The sequence below is a fragment of the Morus notabilis genome, unplaced genomic scaffold (genome assembly GCF_000414095.1).
Source record: "Morus notabilis unplaced genomic scaffold, ASM41409v2 Scaffold1584, whole genome shotgun sequence".
In the NCBI taxonomy this organism is placed as follows: Eukaryota; Viridiplantae; Streptophyta; class Magnoliopsida; order Rosales; family Moraceae; genus Morus; species Morus notabilis.
The window spans coordinates 240,066-260,652 of NW_010366918.1; the positions used below are offsets into that span (position 1 = coordinate 240,066).

Below are 20,587 nucleotides of genomic sequence, written 5' to 3' on the forward strand. Positions count from 1 at the left end.
GATGGTGACTGGTGAGCCGTCTTATTGTCACGGTTGGTATGAGATTTGCTACCCCATGCTTTCTGTGGCTAGCGCGCTATGATGGTACAACGTTGGGCCCAATATATGATAGATTTTTAAGTTGTTCAAAAATAATTATTCCCATGATGACATTTATTGTTGATGAATAAAAAATATTCATTTATATTTGTGAGAATTAAGTGTCTTACTAAGCCTTTGTTTAGATAAGTTATTTCATGTTATAGACAATCTAAAGGGTAAGATGTAGCCATAGAGAATATTAGAACGGATGCGAGCTATGCGTGATAGGAAAACGGGAGAAACGATCATGAGATGAAAGTGCTTAATGTTAAACAAAGTTTTTAGTTTGTATTTTTATTGTTTTGGAACTTTAGTTTATGGTGGTTTTGATTTGAAGAATACTCTAGACTTTTTTTAGGTTTATTTCACGGTATGGATTTTAATAATTAAGTTGAACTAACATGTTTTTTTTTTTTTTTTGAGGAAGTTCAAAATTTTTAAAGTTATAATATGTTTTTTTTTAAAAATCTAGGTTTTCTTTAAGTCATTCAAAGTAAAGTGTTTCAAATTTAACTATTTTTCACATTCTTTAAGAGGTAAATATTTAAAAATTAAGATAAGTGTAACGATCCGGGGGTCGTTACAGTGACTATTACAGCATACTTAGAATCCAAAAAAAGGAGCGAAATACATAAGACATAGACAATGATGTAACTAGCTTGATAAAACCAGTGGCTTCCCATGACACACACTGAACCTCTCCAGTAGCTGCTTTGATAATATTGAGACAAATCTCTTTCAAAAATAACTTTGCTCCAGCCCCCTCGGTAAAGCCAAACCTTCAGCAGCCTTTGTCGACGAGCATTTACTTCTGAAAATTCTAATACTCTAGCTACTAAAGCTGTAGACACGCCTTTGAAGTCATTATAATGGAGCTATGATTAAAAACTTACGTGCATATTATTGGGGCGTTGACCGTGGTTGTTTGCCTTTGGTATTGGTCATAAACATCAACGTCACAATATTTTAACAAGGAATAGTGTGTCCAGATGAACATGCACATAAGAGAAATAAAAGCAAATAGTTGAGCAAAAACAAAACAAATCAATTCAAGCAATGTGTAATGAACCAAAGAAACAGAAGCAATATAATTAATAGAACTGGAAGCATGAAAAAACAGCATGAGATAAAGCATTTGCAAGCAAAGTTGTGACATATCCTTCGAATAACTTCTGTTTTACTCTCTATTTCACATCCTTGAAGAAAGTATCTCAATTAAAAAGCGTATTACAGAAGAGATGCACCTATAAACAATGATCATATTACAGTGCTTATATTTAATGCCTTTCTATATATACTGTGACATTAAGTGCGTTTGAGAAGTGCATTGAATAGGCGCATTGAATAAGCATATTTTATAATGACATTGAAGAAGTATGTTCCGTGAGCATATTTGACATGCACCAATTTTATATCTATTAGTAGATCAATTAGATAAAACTATTTAGCAAACCATGAATGACACCATATAGCAAACCATTTAGTAAACTGTGAATATAATCAATAGCAAATCATTTAGTAAACCATTTAGAGGAAAAAAAAGCGGCAAATATCAAAGATTGAACTAAAGAATCGTTCATTCATTTCTCCATGTTACAGTAAATGTTAGCTTTATACATAACAACCCTAGCACTAAATTAGGATACTACCAAGTACTAAATTAAGAAACTACCAATCAAATCCCATGATTTATGGGAACTCCTACCATAAAAAGGAAACTTAGTTGTATAGGCATAATCCTAGGATACAATATAATACAACTTCCTAAATTAGCTAAACAATTAATTACACGTATTTTCCGACACTCCCCCTTAAGCTGGTGAATATGTATTTTCCATCTCCAATTTAGATACAATAGTCTAAAAAACTGAGCTACTCAACCCTTTTTTGTTAGAATGCCAGCAAGTTGACCATGTGCAGACACATAAGGTGCAAAAATCAGTCCACTATCCAACTTCTCTTTAATAAAGTGTTTGTCAACTTCAATGTGCTTTGTTCAGTCATGTTGTATCGGGTTGTGAACTATGCTAATTGCAGACTTGTTGACGTAGTAGAGTCTCATAGGGTCATCCCACTTAATCTTCAAATCTTCAAGAATGATCTTTAGCCAAAGTAGTTCATATACCCTGAGCCATTACTCAAAATTCCGTCTCAACACTGGACCGGGCTACCACAACTTGTTTCACACCTTGTTTCTTACTTCTCCAGGTCACAAGGTTCCCACCAAAGAAGGTGTAATATCCTGAAGTTGACCTCCTATCAACAATAGATCCAGCATAATCGGCATCAGTCCTCCATTTCTTTTAAATAAGATCCCCATTCCTGGTGTTCCCTTAAAATAATGAAGTACTCTGTGAGCTGCTTGCAGATGAACTTACTTCAGACTATGCATAATGTAAGGTCTGTTTTTGTCGCTAGTGTCACAGAGAGTGTTATAACACTTTACTGTAACATTGTTTTAACAAACTGATTGAAATTAAACCAGCAAACACAGTAATACAGGAAAATAATGCAGAAATATAAAGGACACCAGAAAGTGATATCGCAGTTCAGTGCGCATACCTACTAAGTTCAAAAGATTACAAAGGACCGAACGGTCTTACACACTCAACGACTCCCTCCTTGACAATGTCGCCGTTGCCTAGAATCTCCTTAGAAAGCTTGATCAACGAGCACCACTCTACTTAACAGATTCCTCCTGAAACTAAAAAAATCTTCTCCCGAAGAGCCAACTCAAAAGTGTTCTAACAATTCGTCACAACACATCAAACGACGCTTAACATTACAATCTCATTCTGACATGAACAAAAGCAACTTTTCTATTTTCAACACTGTCTCTGCACAACACGTTCTGCCATACTATTTCGCATTTGACCTGCCTCTAACCTCAAGATCACCAGCCATCAATTCCCAAAAAAGCCACCCTTTTAATGACAACAAGACTTTCTTTAAGAGGACCACCAATTTACAATGCCAGCCAATCTTACAACTAATTTGTCAAAAATAAGCCAACACAAAATGCACTAACACATTAATTGACTGACCACTCACTGCATATGCTATATCTGGTCATGTGTGAGAGAGATATATAGATGAGTTTTCCTACCATGCGTTGATATGTTTCTTGGTCTACCACAACATCCTCTTCTGCTGTTCCAAGCTTGAGATTCGGGTCAATGGGAGTGCTTGCTAGTTTGCATGCAGTCTTGCATGTCTCTTTAAGAAGAACTGTAACATACTTCTGTTGAGAGATAAAAACTCTCCTAACCGTCATGTAATCTTTTAACGACGGTTATTAACGGTCGTAAAATATCATATTTCTACTAGTGTGTCAATCGAACCATTGAATTAGCTGAAGCTCTTTTCCACGGTGGGGGCTTTGGCAACCCATCATCGTCCGAATCTACAAGTTACTCCAAGATGGACAAAACAGAAAAGTTGTGAAAATATATTTATTTGGACACAAACAAATTTCTCATGCTGAGGTTTTGTTCCGTTCACTTCTTGTTTTACCTGATTTTCTAGGAGACCCTTCTTTTCTCTCAGCTGCTTTTCCTGCATACATGGCGTGAAGTTACTATATATATATATATATTACAAACAATACTTGAATTAGTTTCACTCATCCCTTCTGTTAGAACCACTTAATTGCAATATTGCCTCACCTTTTTTTTTTATGCTTTTAACATATTTGCAAAAACAGACGGAAATAGACAACCTAACTGCACCTAACGTCGTATCTTTCATTTTCGTTTTTTAATATAAATTCTAACAAGAAGAGTTAAATGAGACTAATTCAAAATTAAGAAAAAAATGAGTTTTTTTTTTTAGGTTTTGGGGAAAAGTGACAATATTGAGGTGAAGTTTAGGGAGTATAGGTGATGGGTGCATTTGATTCGTAGGTCACATGGGTTTGAATCTCTGAGCCTGGATCAAACTAATGATTTGCATTTGACTGAGTTGGAATTTGAACCAGATGTGACGTTTATAATTATCCTTGATAAAATAAAATTTTCAACTATAAAGAAAAACGACCTAGATAGAACATTTTTCATACACGTACTTTTTCTTTCCTGGCTAAATTTTGACCCATATATTTTCATGGCGTTTGATGAAAATATGAGACTACAAGGGATTATTCTGGTTAGTGGTTGCTCAGTAAAGTCAGCGGCCGAAGCAAGAACTTACATAACATTCATGAAAAGAAATCTCAAAGCTACAATTCATTATTCTGTTAGCACAAACAAAATCACATTAGGATATTATGCACCAATAGTTTGGTTATGAAACACAAAAGTGAAGCTAACTAAGAAAATAAAAATGTTTCTGAGTGCTGATGGGAGTGTACGATTGACGCATTGACATACTAAGGGCCCGTTTACTTCGCTGATTCGAGTTTGTAATTCGAGTTGGGATGTGATTTTGTGTGAGAGCTTTTTACTGTAGCAAAAAAGTTAGATGTGACTGTTTCTGAGAGCTTTTTACTGTAGCAAAACTCGAATTCTAAACTCGAATCGGCAAAATGAACGGGACCTAAAAGTACTCATAAAAATCTCAAGTAATGTTCAATGTAAATTGATCATTATACGATGTCCCCCATAATAAGAAGAATAATGCTAAGAACAATAACGATCTAATGCTAGCTAATTTTTAATACTAATTTTGAGTTGTTATTTTTTTTCATTAATAAGTGTTTAAACAATTGCTTTACATCAATTAGTAATACAAGATTTCATTTACCAATAAAAATATAAAAAGACAAGTCAAAGTTGGGACAAAAATTATAAGGAATTTCGCAGTGTACGATTTGATACTAATTAATATCTACTAATAAATATAAGGATTTGATACTAATTAATAACGGCTAATAAATTTGTCAATGCTATTGTCAAAGCTCTATTTTTTTTTTTTTTCCTTGTTCATTATTTACTCAATGCAAATTAAGTAAAAAACGGAGAGGCTAAAAAGTTAAATGAAGTAAAGTGCTAGGAAATAATGAGCTGGAAATGCACACCTTCTCAGCAAGACTTGTCATAGTCTCAATCACTAGTTGTGTCTGGCAAAGTAATTAAATCCAAGCGAGTGGGCGTTATACAGTCAGTCTATTATCAAATTAGTTGCCATTACATTTACAGATAATTGATAAACTGTTGATCATGTAAAATCCTCAAATAAGATGTATCACATGTTGATAGGTTTCAGAGAAGAATCAATTGGGATTAAGGTTGAATTAGAACTTATTATTATTAATTAAATCAACTGAAAGATAAATCCTGACCTACAATTCAAGAGGTAGGTCAATCTTTCTAAAACTCCTAATTATTCATAATAACTTGACAAAACTCAGCATAAACATAATTAACTTGTTAATGTCATCTTTATACTAAAGCCCTAAATCCATAAAATACTAAAGGACTAATTTGCCCCCCTTACCCTACGCCTAACATAAGTCTGTAGGTCAACGCCTCCTAAAGGACTAATTTGCCCCCCTTACCCTACGCCTAACATAAGTCTGTAGGGGCTTGGGCTTAACATTACTCCCCTCCTAATGAGACACCTTGTCCTCAAGGTGGAACAAAGGAAACTGCTCCTGAATCAAGTCAAACGGTTCCCACGTCGCTTCATAGTCTGGCAAATCCTTCCATCTGATCACCACCTCTTTATCGCTCGATTGTCCTGACAACCCTTGGTGCACGCCTTCTAAAGCAGTTGGTTCCAACACAACCTCCATATCTGCAGTTAACGTGGGCGGTAGTAAAGGAAATGGTGTATGGTCTCTAATAGCCCGTCGGATGAATCGCCAAAGAGGGTGGCAACCTCAAACAATAAGCCACCTCGCCAATCGTCTCTATAATCTCATAAGGCCCAAAATACCAAGGATAGAGCTTCTCATTCCTCCACCGCACCAAGGTCTTCTACTGATATGGTCGAAGCTTCAAGTATACCTGGTCCCTCACCGCAAACTGTACATCCCTCCTATGACCATCAGCCTGCTTCTTCATAATCTGTTGAGCCTTAGACAAATGCATCTTCAACTCTTCCAATATTCTATCCCTTTCTTCCAAGTACTAATCCACCTACGACATAAGTGTCGTGCTATGCCCATAATGTACCAAATGTGGCGGGTCCCGTTCATATAAGATCTTAAAGGGAGTGCTCTGTGAAGCAGTATGGTAATAGGTATTGTACCAATACTCAGCCCACACCAACCACTTTGCCCATTGCTTGGGCGTAACTGACACAAAACACCGCATATAAGTCTCCACATTGTGATTGACTACCTAAGTCTGCCTGTCGGTCTGCGGATGATAAGCCGTGCTCCTTTTCAACACCGTCCCCTGCATCTTAAACAACTTTCTCTAAAAATGGCTCAAAAAGACCTTATCTCGGTCTGTCACTATTGACCCCGGAATCCCGTGTAAACGTACCACCTCTCGCATAAAGGTCACCGGCACTGTTACCGTGGTATAAAGGTGTCGCAATGGTATGAAGTGAGCATACTTACTTAGACGATCAACCGCCACCAAAATCACCATAAACCCATCCGACCGAGGCAACCCCTCAATGAAATCCATCGTCACGTCCTCCCAAACTACGGCCGGCAATATGGGTCATGACACGACGACATGACTCGAAAACGACGCGAATTTTACGAGTTAGGGTTGAGATAAAAAAGGTTCGCGTCAGAATTGGGTCAACCTGAAATTGACACGAAAAACACGGGTCAATTTCGGGTTGGACCCACCTAACCCGAATACGACACGAAACTCATAAAAAACTAAAAAATACATATATTTTTAATTTCATATTTTAAATTTTATTATGAACTTGTGATATCATGATAGTTATACTCAAAATCTTATACTATTATTTGCTTAATTTCAATGGATGTTATTGTAATTTAGTGTATTATGAATTTTAAGTTATTTTTAATATGTAAAAAACTAAATAAAAGTATACAATTTTCGTGTCAATTTCAGATTCATGGGTCAATTTCGTGTCACGAGTCATTTTCGGGTCGTGTCGTGTCAACTCATAAAGTGGTCGTGTTGTGTTCGTGTTGCGATTTTTAAAAATTTCGTGTAACGGGTCGTGTTCGGGTTGACTGTAAATTTAGAAAAAAACGATCAAAACACGACACGTGACACGAATTGCCACCCCTATCCCAAACCTTATCTGGTAGCGATAAAGGTTGCAGTAACCCTCATGGCACCATTGCCTGGTATTTGCGACGCTGACACACATCGCACCTGGCTACCATGTCCTCCACATCCTTCTTCATTCATACCCACTACAACTCAGCTGCCAAGCTCCGGTAAGTCTTAAGAACCCTGGAGTGACTGATAACTCGATGAAATAGAGTTATTTAGCATACTTTTAGGCTTAGTAGTTGCTTATTTTCTCAAGGTAAAATGCCTTAGTGTTAGTATTTCGTATAACATTAGTTAGTTTTTGTTTAGTTGGTTAAAGGTTGATATTTGTGGAACAATCTCGTCATATCATGGATTTAGTCCACATATTCAATGAAAGTGTGTTGACTCTGGGTGTATAGTGCAGGAAGTCCAAGGGCAGCATCAGCGAAAGCATTTTGAAAGAAAAGCACGACAAAAGAAATGAAAGCAGGATTGCACCTGATGCTATAGCAACGCTGCAGCAAAGCAGATACAACCAAAATGTGCAAGCTGGCGCAGCTTTTCTTTACAGCTGGTAGTGGTCCAAATGCTGACGTTGCCAAGACAGGACAACTGTAAGAGCACTAGAGGGGGGACCATCAGTTTTGGTTCTCAGAAGGACACACGTAATTAGGGCACCTCATCCTGCCCTAGTATAAAAGAAAAAGAGGAGTGCTGTACGAGGCAGCCATAGCCAGAGAGGGAGGCGCACAAAATTCTTTGTACAAGCTGAGAAGAGAGAAAATAGGAGAGTACAAGAGGAATTTGGGGAGCTGATTTCTAGAGCTGAAGGGAGTAGTACAGCACGGCTGGACACCAGAAGCAAGACACACCTATTTAGCCTCAGATTTTAGCTTAACCATTTTCTTCCTTCTGTCTGTATTTTCTCTCTGTGAACAAATGGATCTGGTAATTGATATTATATCTGATTTCTTTGAACTAAACATGAGCTAAATTCTTTAGCTAGGATTATTGATGGAACCAAAGTTGCAATGAAGATCTATTTGCTATTCAAGTGTGTTTATTGTCTAATTTTTGTTAAATGACAGGCCATCATTTAGTGGAAAATATAAACTAAAATTAATTCTGGAAAGGTTAGTTTTAGTTAGATCTATCTTGGATAATATAAGGGAATAGTATAGGAATATATTATTGCTTTGTACGACCTATTAAAATTGGTGTTTAACTTCAGGTTTTGTAAACTAAAATGTATAGGAATATGTTGGTTTTGGTTTAAGGAATTATAGGCATAGATTTGTCGGAAGAGGAATATGCAGAATTTTAGGTTGACTGGATGAACTTTGCTACAACCATCTTATAACAAATGTGGTCAGAGTTACAACTGAGGGAAAATCAGTAATCTTAGCCCTTACCCATCATTGATTCACAGCTTGTAGCTTAGATCTTGTTAAGTCTTACCTCTTGTTTGACTTTACTCATTCATTTTACTTAATCCACATCAATTTGGCACTCGATTCACTCTCGATTATTTTAGTACAACTGGTTTTTGTAATCAATTTCTTATTAATTCAATCCATGTGGAGACGTACTCTTTACTCACTACTGTATTACTTGTTCGATTACGTGCACTTGCGTAGAGTTATTTCCATACATAGGATTTTTGGCGAACAGTGACCCCCAATAGTACTCCCATGAAACTCCTGCAGTAACCTCGGTATATGAGGCGATGTTCTCAGCAAAACGAGATGCCCCTGGTATAACAATCGCTGCCCTTCCAAAGAATAGCCCGGATATCCCGTCTCCCCTCGCGCTAACGCAGTCCAGATCTTCTCTAACCCCTTGTCCACCTCAATATCTTGTCTCCCAATCCATCACTAATGGCACCGATAACGCTACCAACTGCGGCTCCTCCACCCGTCTCAACAAGGCATCCGCTGCCTTATTCTCCAACCCCGGGCGATATAGTATCTCAAAGTCATACCCCAACAGTTTAGACAACCAACGCTGGTGTTCCTCGGTCACCAGCCGTTGCTCCAATAGAAACTTGAGACTATGCTGATCCTTTCGGATAATGAAGCATTGCCCCAATAAGTATGGCCTCCACTTTTGTACAGCTAACACAATCGCCATGAGTTCGCGCTCATAAACTGACTTGAGCAGTGCCCGTGCGGTTAACACCTGGCTGAAATAAGCAATTGGTCGCTGGTTCTACATGAGGACTGCCCCTAGCCCATATTCCGAAGCATCCGTCTCCACAATAAATGGTTGGCTAAAGTTCGGTAAAGCCAACACCGGCACACTGATCATGGCCCGTTTCAGCTTCTCGAAAGCCTGAGTCGCCGCTTCCCCCCACTGGAAGCTATCATTCTGTAACTGCTCTGTCAGGGACCACGCTATGGTGTTATACCCCTTCACAAACTTTTGATAGTACCCAGTGAGCCCCAAAAATCTCCTCAACTCCTTCAGCGTCTTAGGTAATGGCCACTCCAGCATCACCAGCACTTTAGATTGGTCTGCTGAAACCCCCTCAGCTCCCTCAGCTGACACAACATGCCCCAAATACTCCACCCTCGCCTGAGCAAACAAACACTTCTTCCGATTAGCAAACAACTGATGTTTCTGTAACTTAGCCAACACTATCTCCAAATGGCTCACATCATTCTCCAGATGGCTCACATCATTTTCCAGAGAACTGCTGTAGACTAAGATGTCATCAAAGAAAACCATGACAAACTTCCGTAGATAAGGTTGAAATACTTTATTCATCAATGACTGAAAAGTGGCTGGAGCATTCATGAGGCCAAACGGCATGACCAAGAATTCGTAATGTCCCTCATGAGTCTGAAATGCAGTCTTATCCACATCCTCTGGCTGCATCCGAATCTGGTGATATCCTGACTTCAAGTCAATTTTTGTGAACACTGCTGCTCCATGCAACTCATCGATCACTAGAATAGGAAACTTATCCAGCACTGTCTCCTTGTTCAGGGCTCGATTGTTTATGCAAAATCTCCAACTCCCAGCTTTTTTCTTCACCAACAAAATCGAGCTCGAAAACGGACTCACGCTCGGTTGTATGATCCCTGCCTCCAACATCCCCTTGACCAACCTCTCAATCTCATCCTTCTGTATCTGGGGATAATGATATGGGCGGACACTAACAGGTGAGGCCCCTTCCTTAAGCACGATCGCATGCTCGTGATCCCGCTGTGGGGGTAGCCCCTCCGACATCTGAAAAACCTGATACATTGGATTTGTACTTATCTTTTAATACTTCTAATTGAGTGTTTTGTTAGTTTTAGAGTGATTTTAGTAGTTAATTTATGTATTTTAAGTTGATTTTACAGATTATCATTTGGAGTTCGTAGTTGAGTGTTAGAGTAATCTTTGAAGCTAAATTGAGATTGGAGAGCCTCGGCCTTGAAAGATGGCGCATAGGCCTTGAAATGGTTCATTTGCAATACAAAAACCTGAAAGAAGAGAGCCTAGGTTTTGTACAATGGAGCCATGGCGCCAAATTACGTAATTAAGTAATTTTTCACCTAGGGCCGCGGCGCCCAAATAGTAGGGCCGCGGCTCTACTTTGAAGCATTGTGTGGATAGACTATTTTTCAGGCCAGGGCTGCGGCGCTCAAATAGTAGGGCTACAGCGCCCAAATGGTAGGGCCGCTGCGCTACTTCAAAAATTTTACCAACTTGAGTTCATTTGAGTTCTGAAAATTTACAAAAATGCCACTACGATTCCAAAGACTATAAATAAGATTTTTAGGGTTATTTTCTAGGATCTTTTTGGCTAAGAAAATAAGGAGAGAAGACGACTCTACGAAGGAGAGTAGGATTCATCCAAGAACGGAGTTCAACTTCAAATTCGTCAAACAATTTTATTCTTTCCTGAATTTCTTTTGTTAATTATTATTGTTATTATGTTTTCTTTTTCAATTATGTTCTACATTTCTAGACTAGGACTACAAGTGTAGCCAAGACATGAATATTTGATTTCATTTATTTTCTTTCAATGAAGTTTAGTCACTAAGAGTTTTCCATTCATTAATGTGTTTCTTTTATTGTTCTTAATGCTTTCAATGAAATGATCACTTATTGAATTGAATTGAAAACTTAAATTGAAACCCCAAAAGGAGATTTTTGGGAATAGTTTCTAATAAAAAGAACCGTAAGGTGCGTAGGACATCGAGAGATAGTAATATGACTTACGAGAGTAATTTTAGAAAAATCAAAGAACTTAATGAATTTTTAGGATGGTGAAATTCACATCTAGCAATAGTGAATTTACATGTTAGAAATATTTTTAATAGCATCCCTAGAAAGACTATTAGATAAATTAGGGTTTTTTGTTCTGCTACATGAATGGGAAGCGATGTTAGCATGAATAATGAGTTAAATATTAGATTTTGTGAAATCAATTGCCCAAGTCATTAATTTGTTTGAGTCTTTATTTATTTTAGTTTTATTTATTTGAGTTTTTATTTGTATTTTACTCTTACTATTTTTCTATTTTATTTTAGGTTGTTCAAATAATTTGAGTTAACAAATTTCAGTACTTAATTAAAATTACGCAATCCTCGTGGGAACGATTGTTTATTCACTACTTTATTACTTGTGTGCGATATTGTGCACTTACAATTTTCACATCAAACCCCCTCAAAGCGCCTCAACAGCTGTTGAACCTGCTCTGAAATCACCCTATTTGTCTCTCTCTGCTCCCCTTTGAGGTTATGCAAAATCCTGGGACAATGGCAGCGAAGAAAGTGGACGCACTTGAAGAGAAGTTAGAAACGAAGGTTGGATCGCTCAAGACCACCATTGACGAGCGATTTAACACCGTCCAACAACAGTTTTCGTCCCTTGAGGCCATGTTACTGAAATTAACGGAGCTCCACCTCAACCCACCATCGGCAACAGTGACGAGCCATGGCGGCGTAGCAGGAGAGGGGTTCGACAGGATGGAACCTGTGGTCGACGACGGCACAGGGGGAGGGGGCCGAAAACCACCAGTTTCGCGCGGCCATAAGCAACAGCCCGCGGCAGATCTGCTGGCGCGGAGGACGGCCCATGGGACGCATAACTTGGTGGGACTTTCCTTGGCGTTGGGTGCGGCGGGGGAGGCTTGGTCGCGGCTGGGGGCGGCGGAACAGAGGGTTTCACTGGTGGAGGAAGTGGCCTAGGGCTATGGGCATCGGGGTCCAGCGTTTCGGCGTCGCCTTGGGGCGGGCCAGGGCCGGGGGTGGCTGGGCACGGCCTCTAAGCACCATTTTGGGGTGATTCCGGGCCTGGGCCGGGCGGATCCAAGCTTTGGCAGGGCAGATTCGGCCTGGGCAGGGCGAATTTGGGGGTGTACGGCCGGGAGAGGGGTTTCCGACGAGAGGGGAAGCGAGTATGATGGGATTACGGTTAGGCAAGGGTTATCAACTCAATTTGGGGCTAGGTGAGGAGGATTTTGGGCTGGGTCCTCCGGATTTATGGAGAGTGGAAGAGAAGTGGGAGGTTAGAGGCCTCCAATGGTGTGAAATTGGGCGGGGCATACCCAATTTGGGGCGGATTCGAGGGTAAGGAAGCTGAAAATGCCCATTTTCGAAGGTGAGGATGCATATGGATGAGTGTATAGGGTAGAGCGCTATTTCACCTTCAATGGAATCTCAGAGAGGGAAAAATTGATGGCGGCAGCATTATGTTTGGAGGGAAAGGCCCTTGCGTGGTTTCAATGGCGAGAACAACGACAACCATTGAGGTCGCGGGGTGAATTTAAGGACCGACTGTTGGAGAGGTTTCGAGCCACTCAAGAGGGAGATATACATGAACAGTTTTTTACCCCTACCCAGGATAGGACGGTCGTGGAGTATAAGGAAAAATTTGAGCTGCTATTGGGTCGTTCAAGGGGAATCTCAGAAATGGTGTTGGAGGGGAATTTTATGAAGGGACTGAAGCCGGAGATCCGAGCGGCGCTGCGTTTACTGAGACCGGGAGGGTTAGGGGAGATGATGGAGTTGGCACATATGATTGAGGATAAGAATGCAACAGAGCGAGTCAATAGGAGTAATTCAGTCAGTTTTTCATACCGAAACAGCACACCATCGGGAGGATAAAAAACTCAGACGTTGGGAATTCAAAGAGAACCCTAAAAGGATCAGGTTAGTGGGGCATGTCCGGGACTGACTTTCAAACGCCTCACTGTGACAGAGATTCAGGACAAGAGGGCGAAGGGGTTGTGCTTTCGATGCGATGAGAAATTTTGCCCGGGGCACCGATGTAAGGACCGAACACTACAAGTCCTGACTGTTTGTGATGACGAGGAAGGCGGGGAAGAAGCCGATCTTCACCTTGACGTGGCTGAAGTTTCACTTAATTCGGTGGTGGGATTTACACCGAACCACACCATGAAGTTAAGGGGGAGTATCGGCGAATGGGATGTGGTGGTGTTTGTGGATAGTGGAACGACCCACAATTTTATCTCTAATCGAGTAGTAGACAAATTGGGCCTCCATTTGAGAGACATCGGCAGTTTTGGGGTGGTCATGGGTACTGGATTAGTGGAGAAGAGTAGGGGAATATGTAGAGGATTGATCTTGAGGATATAGAGAGTTCAAGTGTTGGAGGATTTCCTTCTCCTGAATTTAGGAAGTACATATGTCATTTTGGGGATGAAGTGGTTACAATCATTGGGAGAGATGAGGATAAATAGGAAGTTGTTGACAATAGAGTTTCAGTTGAGGGACCGGGCAGTTGTTCTATAGGGCGACCCGAGTCTATACAAAACTCTGGTGTCGCTCAAGACTATGGTGAGGGCGATTCAAGACGCGGGGTGCAAATTTTTGATCGAGTTGCATAACCTCGAAGGGGAGCAGAGAGAGACAAACATGATGATTCCAGAGCAGGTTCAACAGCTATTGAGGTGCTTTGAGGGGGTTTTTTGGATGCCGGAGGGGCTACTGCCACAACGGGATCACGAGCACGCGATCATGCTTAAGGAATGGGCTTCACCTGTTAGGGTGCGTTTGGTTACAGTGGGAGAATGATAATGGGAATGGGAATGAGAATGGTAATAAGAATGAAATGGAAAAGAAAATTGATTCATTTGTTTGGTTGTAATTTTAAGAATTTTTTGGAATGAAACATGAATATTTTCATGTTGACAAACTTACCCTTATGCTATATATAACACTGATATTATATCTATCAATATAATATATAAAATGTAATATAATATAATAAAATTATTATTATATAATTATGATATATAATATAACAATATTATATTATATTATACTGTAATATATATAATTACAATATAATATATAATTATTATATTATATGCAATAAATATATTTGTTAGCGGATAAAGTTAGAATATCCGTGTATATTAGGTCAAAAAATTATTGTATTTGTTAGCCTTTTTATCTCCTAGTTTTTAAGAAGTAAGGTGGTAGGTTAGACTAGTTATCCTAGGCTATATAAAGTGTATCTACCCTGTAATAATTCAATTATAAATTAATTAAGAGTCTGTTTGGTTATGGATTAGAACCATTTTCAATTTACGTGTATTTTTTGTGAGAAAAAATACTGTAGCGAACCATGAATCATGATTCGAATCAGGGAACGAATCCATCTACCAAACATCACATAAGTTTTCTAATTAATAAACGGAAGTGTTAAGACTGTTTTACTCTTCCATTTAGCTTTTATGGTACCAGAGCACAAAGGCTACTTGTGAGTTGAGAAGAACTAAACAATAGGAATGAGCGGAGGAAGAGGAACTGAGGCTATCTCTGGTACCTCGTAAACTGTCTCCACAATCATTCCCACTGCCGTCTTTGAAAACTCATCAATGTCTCCGCAAATCACAACTCAAACTAAACGGGAAGAATTTCCTCCAATGGTCCCAATCAGCACAAATGGTGATTAGAGGCAAAGGCAAAATCAGATATTTGGATGGAACAATTCCCAAACCGAAGCGTACTGATTCAACATACTCTAATTGGGACACTCAGAACTCGATGGTGATGGCGTGGTTAATTCATTCCATGGAGGATAGTATTGGTGACACGTTTCTGTTTTATCCCACAGCAAAAGAGATATGGGATGCTATGACTTTAGCCTACTCTGACCTCGAGAATTCATCTCAGTTATTCGAACTTCGCAACAAAGCCAGAAACCTCAAACAAGGAGACCTTGAAATGACTCAATACTTTAATTCCTTGAAGAAATTATGGCAGGAACTCGATCTGTTCAACACCCGTCAACAGAAGGATCTCAAAGACGCTGTTTTGTTTAACAAAATGCAAGACAAAGATCAAGTTTATGATTTTTTGGCTAGTCTCAACAAAGAACTGGATGAAGTGAGAGGCCGTGTTCTTGGAATGCGACCATTACCAGCCATTGATGAAGTTTTTTCTGAAGTTCGGCGTGAAGAATATCACCGGAGAGTAATGCTTGGAGAAATGACGACCACTACCATTGAAACCTCAACGTTAGTTGTACAGACATCAAACAAATGAGGAAACACTCGCTCTATCACAAAAAAAAGGGCAGGCTTGGTGTGATCACTGCCAAAAGCCTTACCACACCAAGGAAAATTGCTAGGAGATTCATGGTAAACCAACCAACTGAGTCCCTAACCGACTCAAAAATCGAGATAGTAGGGGACTTCAAGCCACTCATGACTCAGAACCGGAGCAAAATACTGGGAGTCTCACCTTTTTTATGGCTCAGATGGAGCAGCTTTGCACTCTGTTTTCTAGAAAGCAACAGTCGAGTACTTCTTTTGTGGCAAAAAAGAATGAATCCTTTGGGGGCATGACAGAGAAAGGTGAGCAATGGGTAATTGATTCAGGGGCCACTGACCATATGACAAGCTGTCAATACCTTTTCCAATCATATACCCCGAGTCCAGGGAACCATAGAGTTAAGGTGGCTGATGGCTCTTATTCCGTAGTTGCAGGAGTGGGATCAATCAAAATAAATTCCACCATCATCCTAAACTATGTTCTACATGTTCCTAGTTTATCATGCAATCTTATTTCTATTGTAAGATTACTAAAGAACTCAATTGTGTGGTTAATTTTTCCTCTTCTACGTGTGTTTTTCAGGACCTGATTACGGGGAGGAAGATTGGCAGTGCTAAGGAGATTGAGGGTCTTTACTACTTCGAACACAATCTATCTGTGAGTTATCATACTCATACTGCTGTGGATCACTCTGCCGTTTCTAGGAAAGAACAAATGATTCTACTCCTTCGTAGGCTAGGGCATCCTAGTTTTTTGTACTTGAAATATTTGTTCCCATCCTTGTTTCAAAATAAAAATGATTCGTTTCAATGTGAAATTTCCCAATTAGTGAAACATAAACGCATCTTTTTGCCCTCTCAACAATATCATGCTTCAAAACCTTTTACTTTAATTCATAGCAACATCTGGGGTCCTTCACGTGTTAAGAGTGTCACTAATCACAAATGGTTTATTACTTTTATCGACGACCAAACGCGTGTGTGTTGGGTGTATCTGTTGAAAGACAAATCTGATACAGAGCAAACTTTTAAAATTTTTTATTCCATGGTTCAAACTTAGTTCAATGAAAAAATTAAGATGCTTCGTACCGATAACGGTACTGAATATTTTAACTCCATTCTTGGTAATTTTTTATTGACAAATGGAATTATTCACCAAAGCTCTTGTGTCGATACACCTAAACAAAATGGGGTCGCCGAACGAAAGAATCACCATTTGTTAGAAGTAGCTAGGTCTATGTTATTTACAACATGTGTTCCAAAACGGTTATGGGGTGATGCCATTCTCACTGCATGTTATCTCATTAATCGTTTACCAACTAGGGTTCTAGAATACCAAACACCATTAGATTTTCTTCAAAACTCTTATCCGAATGCTAGGCCATTTTCTAGCTTAGAGCCTAAGATATTTGGCTGTACAGCATTTGTCCATATTCCTAATCAGAACTGTACAAAACTTGACCCAAGAGCACATAAATGTCTATTCCTTGGCTATTCTGCCACTCAAAAGGCTATCGGTGTTATTCCCTAGAAAAAAGGAAATATTTTACATCGGCAGATGTCACTTTCTTTGAAAATCAGCCATTTTTTTAGGGATATTCTCTTTAGGGGGAGAATCTGAGTGAAGAGAATATCTTGGAATCTTATTCACAAAATCCGGGTACAAATCATAGCCTAGAATCGTGTGGGAATTCAACTTTTGAACTCTGGGAATATTTCTAGAATCCTCAATCTCAATCTTTTCTCCATTCAAATTCAACTCCCCAACCAACCATGGACCCTACTCCAGATAAAAATCAGCAGATCAACCTGACTTCCATTCAAAATTCAAACTCCTCAAATCCTATTTTAGTTGATACTCTTTCAAATCAACCCATGACCAAAGATCCGCTCCAAATCCAACCTGAAATTCAGGCTGCAACCGAAAATCTAGATGCTCAGAAAAGTCAAAATAAGCAGCCAATATTCCAAGAAGAGAAACGGGCAGAAGAGAGTGGTCTACATCCGTTTAACTTGACCTACTCACGGAAAAAAATGTCAAAAGGAGTAAAAAATCCTAAACTTTCTCACTGTCAAGATTCTACCCCTGAATCAAGTTCAAATAATCATGATCTTAGTATCCTTGTGGCTATGAGAAAGGGAACAAGAACGTGCACAAAACATCCGATCTCAAATTTTGTGGAATATGATCACTTGTCAACTTCACTCAAAGCACTTGTTGCTAATCTTTCTGAGGTTGAAATTCCAAAAAATGTTGAAGAGGCAATGGAAAAGGAGGATTGGAGGAAGGCTATAATGGAAGAAGTTCGAGCCTTGGAAAAGAATTGCACATGGGAGATCGTGGACAGACCAAAAGATAAAGTGCCGGTTGGGTGTAAATGGGTCTTTACCATCAAGTATAAAGCCGATGGATCGATCGAACGACATAAGGCAAGGTTAGTAGCCAAAGGGTATATACTCAAACATACGATATTGACTACCAAGAAACATTTGTTCCTGTGGTAAAAATCAACACTGTACGCGTTCAACTCTCTTTGTAACTTGGAATGGCCACTTCATCAACTTGATGTAAAAAACACGTTTCTGAACGGTGAACTACAAGAAGTGTTCATGGAACTACCACCTGGGTTTGATGGAGGCAGCAAGAGAGGAAAGGTATGTAGACTTAAGAAATCACTATACGGTTTGAAACAGTCACCTTAAGCATGGTTTGATTGCTTGCAGAAACAAGAGCTCTTTCAAGCTCAATCAGATCACACACTGTTTTACAAACATAGAGGTACGAAAGTCACAATTCTCATTGTTTATGTTGATGATATTGTTCTTACTGGAAATGGCGAAGATGAGATTATAAGACTGAAAAAAGGGCTGTCCTCTGAATTTGAGATGAAGGATCTCGGGAATTTGAGGTACTTTTTGGGATGGAAATTGCCAGAAACAAGTCTGGAATATCCATATCTCAAAGAAAATATGTACTCAACTTATTGAATGAAACGTGAATGCTAGGATGTAAGCCGGTAGATACCCCAATGGATCCTAACAAGAAATTAGGAACGGAAGCTTCTAGTAGTCCTGTGGACAGGGGAGATTTCAGAGGTTAGTTAGGAGATTAATTTACCTTTCTCATACTCGGTCGGACATTGGATTTGCTATGAGCTGCATAAGTCAGTTTATGCATGATCCTACCGAGGAACACATGGAAGCTGTCTTGAGGGTTCTAAGGTATTTAAAGGGCACTCTAGGAAGAGGATTATTCTTGAGGAAAAGTGAATCAAGAAGCACTGAGGCCTACACAGATGCAGATTGGGCTGGTTCCGTGAGTGATATACAGTCTACATCAGGCTATTGCACTTTAGTGTGGGGAAATTTAGTGACTTGGAGAAGTAAGAAACAAACCGTCGTGGCTCAAAATAGCGCTGAAGCAGAACTACGATCACTTACACATAGAGTATGCGAGCTCCTGTGGTTAAGGAAGTTATTGGGAGAACTAAAGATGAAAGTACTGGTTCCTTTGAAGCTCTACTGTGACAATAAGGCCGCAATCAACATCTCTTATAATCCAGTTCATCATGACAAAACTAAACACGTTGAGGTGGATCACCATTTCATTAAGGAAAAGATTGAAGATGGAACGATATGTGTTACATATGTCCCAACATCAGAGTAAGTAGCGGATCTTCTAACTAAGGGTCTTGGAAGACCACTCTTTGAAAAGTTAGTAGACAAGCTCGGGATGTACAACCTGTACTACCAAGCTTGAGGGGGAGTGTTAGCGGATAAAGTTAGAATATCCGTGTATATTGGGTTGAAAAGTTGTTGTATTTGTAAGCCTTTTTATCTCTTAGTTTTTAGGAAGTTAGGTGGTAGGCTAGACTAGTTATCCTAGGCTATATAAAGTGTATCCACCCTGTAAATTAATTAAGTTTTCTGATTAATAAACGGAAGTGTTAAGAGTTAAGACTGTTTTTCTCCTCCATTTAGCTTTTAATATTATAATTAATAATCGCGTGTAATGCACTATAATAGATAATAATATTAGAATTATTAGTATAATTCTGGTATTATTTGTTAAAATATTACAACTATATTATATTATATAATATTATATATATATATTATATTGTAATATTATTATATATTATATTATATAAGAGTTAAGACTGTTTTTCTCCTCCATTTAGCTTTTAATATTATAATTAATAATCGCGTGTAATGCACTATAATAGATAATAATATTAGAATTATTAGTATAATTCTGGTATTATTTGTTAAAATATTACAACTATATTATATTATATAATATTATATATATATATTATATTGTAATATTATTATATATTATATTATAAGATATAATTACGTTATAATATATTATATATTATTATAAAATATTAAATAAAAATATTATAATTTATAACTATATTATAAATTAATTATTATATTATTATAACTATATTATATTATAATATTTTTTATTATATATTATATTATATTATATTATATAACTACTATATAATATATTTTAATTATATTATAATATTGAAGGGTAATTATGAAATCTCCCATTTGTGTCTCAAATCAAAACCAGATCGAACCAAGAGTGATTTCAAAGAGTTTTCAACGTCAAGAGAATGATTCGATGTAAGATTACTGAAAGAACCTCTCTTGAATCTATGTTTTTCGGATTTCAAAATTTATTTTTGGTTCAAAACGGATTTTGATGATTTTGAGTAAGAGTAGAAATTGGAGATCTTGGGTTCTTTGGACTTGTTTTAGGACCTAGAACCCGGATCTAGTGGTTTCCCTTTGAAATATTTGGATTTGGGACTGGATTTGCAGGTTTTTGGACTGATTT

The 20,587-nt window shown here is 38.5% G+C and overlaps 1 protein-coding gene across 2 annotated transcripts in view; it reads right to left on the reverse strand.

The window, feature by feature from the left end:
* Positions 1–847: 847 nt before the first annotated feature.
* Positions 848–20,587, reverse strand: part of LOC21391814 (MADS-box transcription factor 34) — a 26,197-nt gene continuing 6,457 nt past the window's right edge. Inside the window, exons 6-7 of one of the 2 annotated variants that reach the window (XM_024174327.1) lie at positions 5,096–5,183; positions 3,622–3,636 (exon numbers count right to left, since the gene is read on the reverse strand). In XM_024174327.1, the coding sequence (XP_024030095.1) occupies positions 5,121–5,183 (63 nt within the window). In that variant the 3' untranslated portion in view covers positions 3,622–3,636; positions 5,096–5,120. Of the gene's footprint in view, positions 1,011–3,621; positions 3,637–5,095; positions 5,184–20,587 lie in introns of those variants that run through there. The other variant, XM_010111470.2, reaches the window with a different exon arrangement.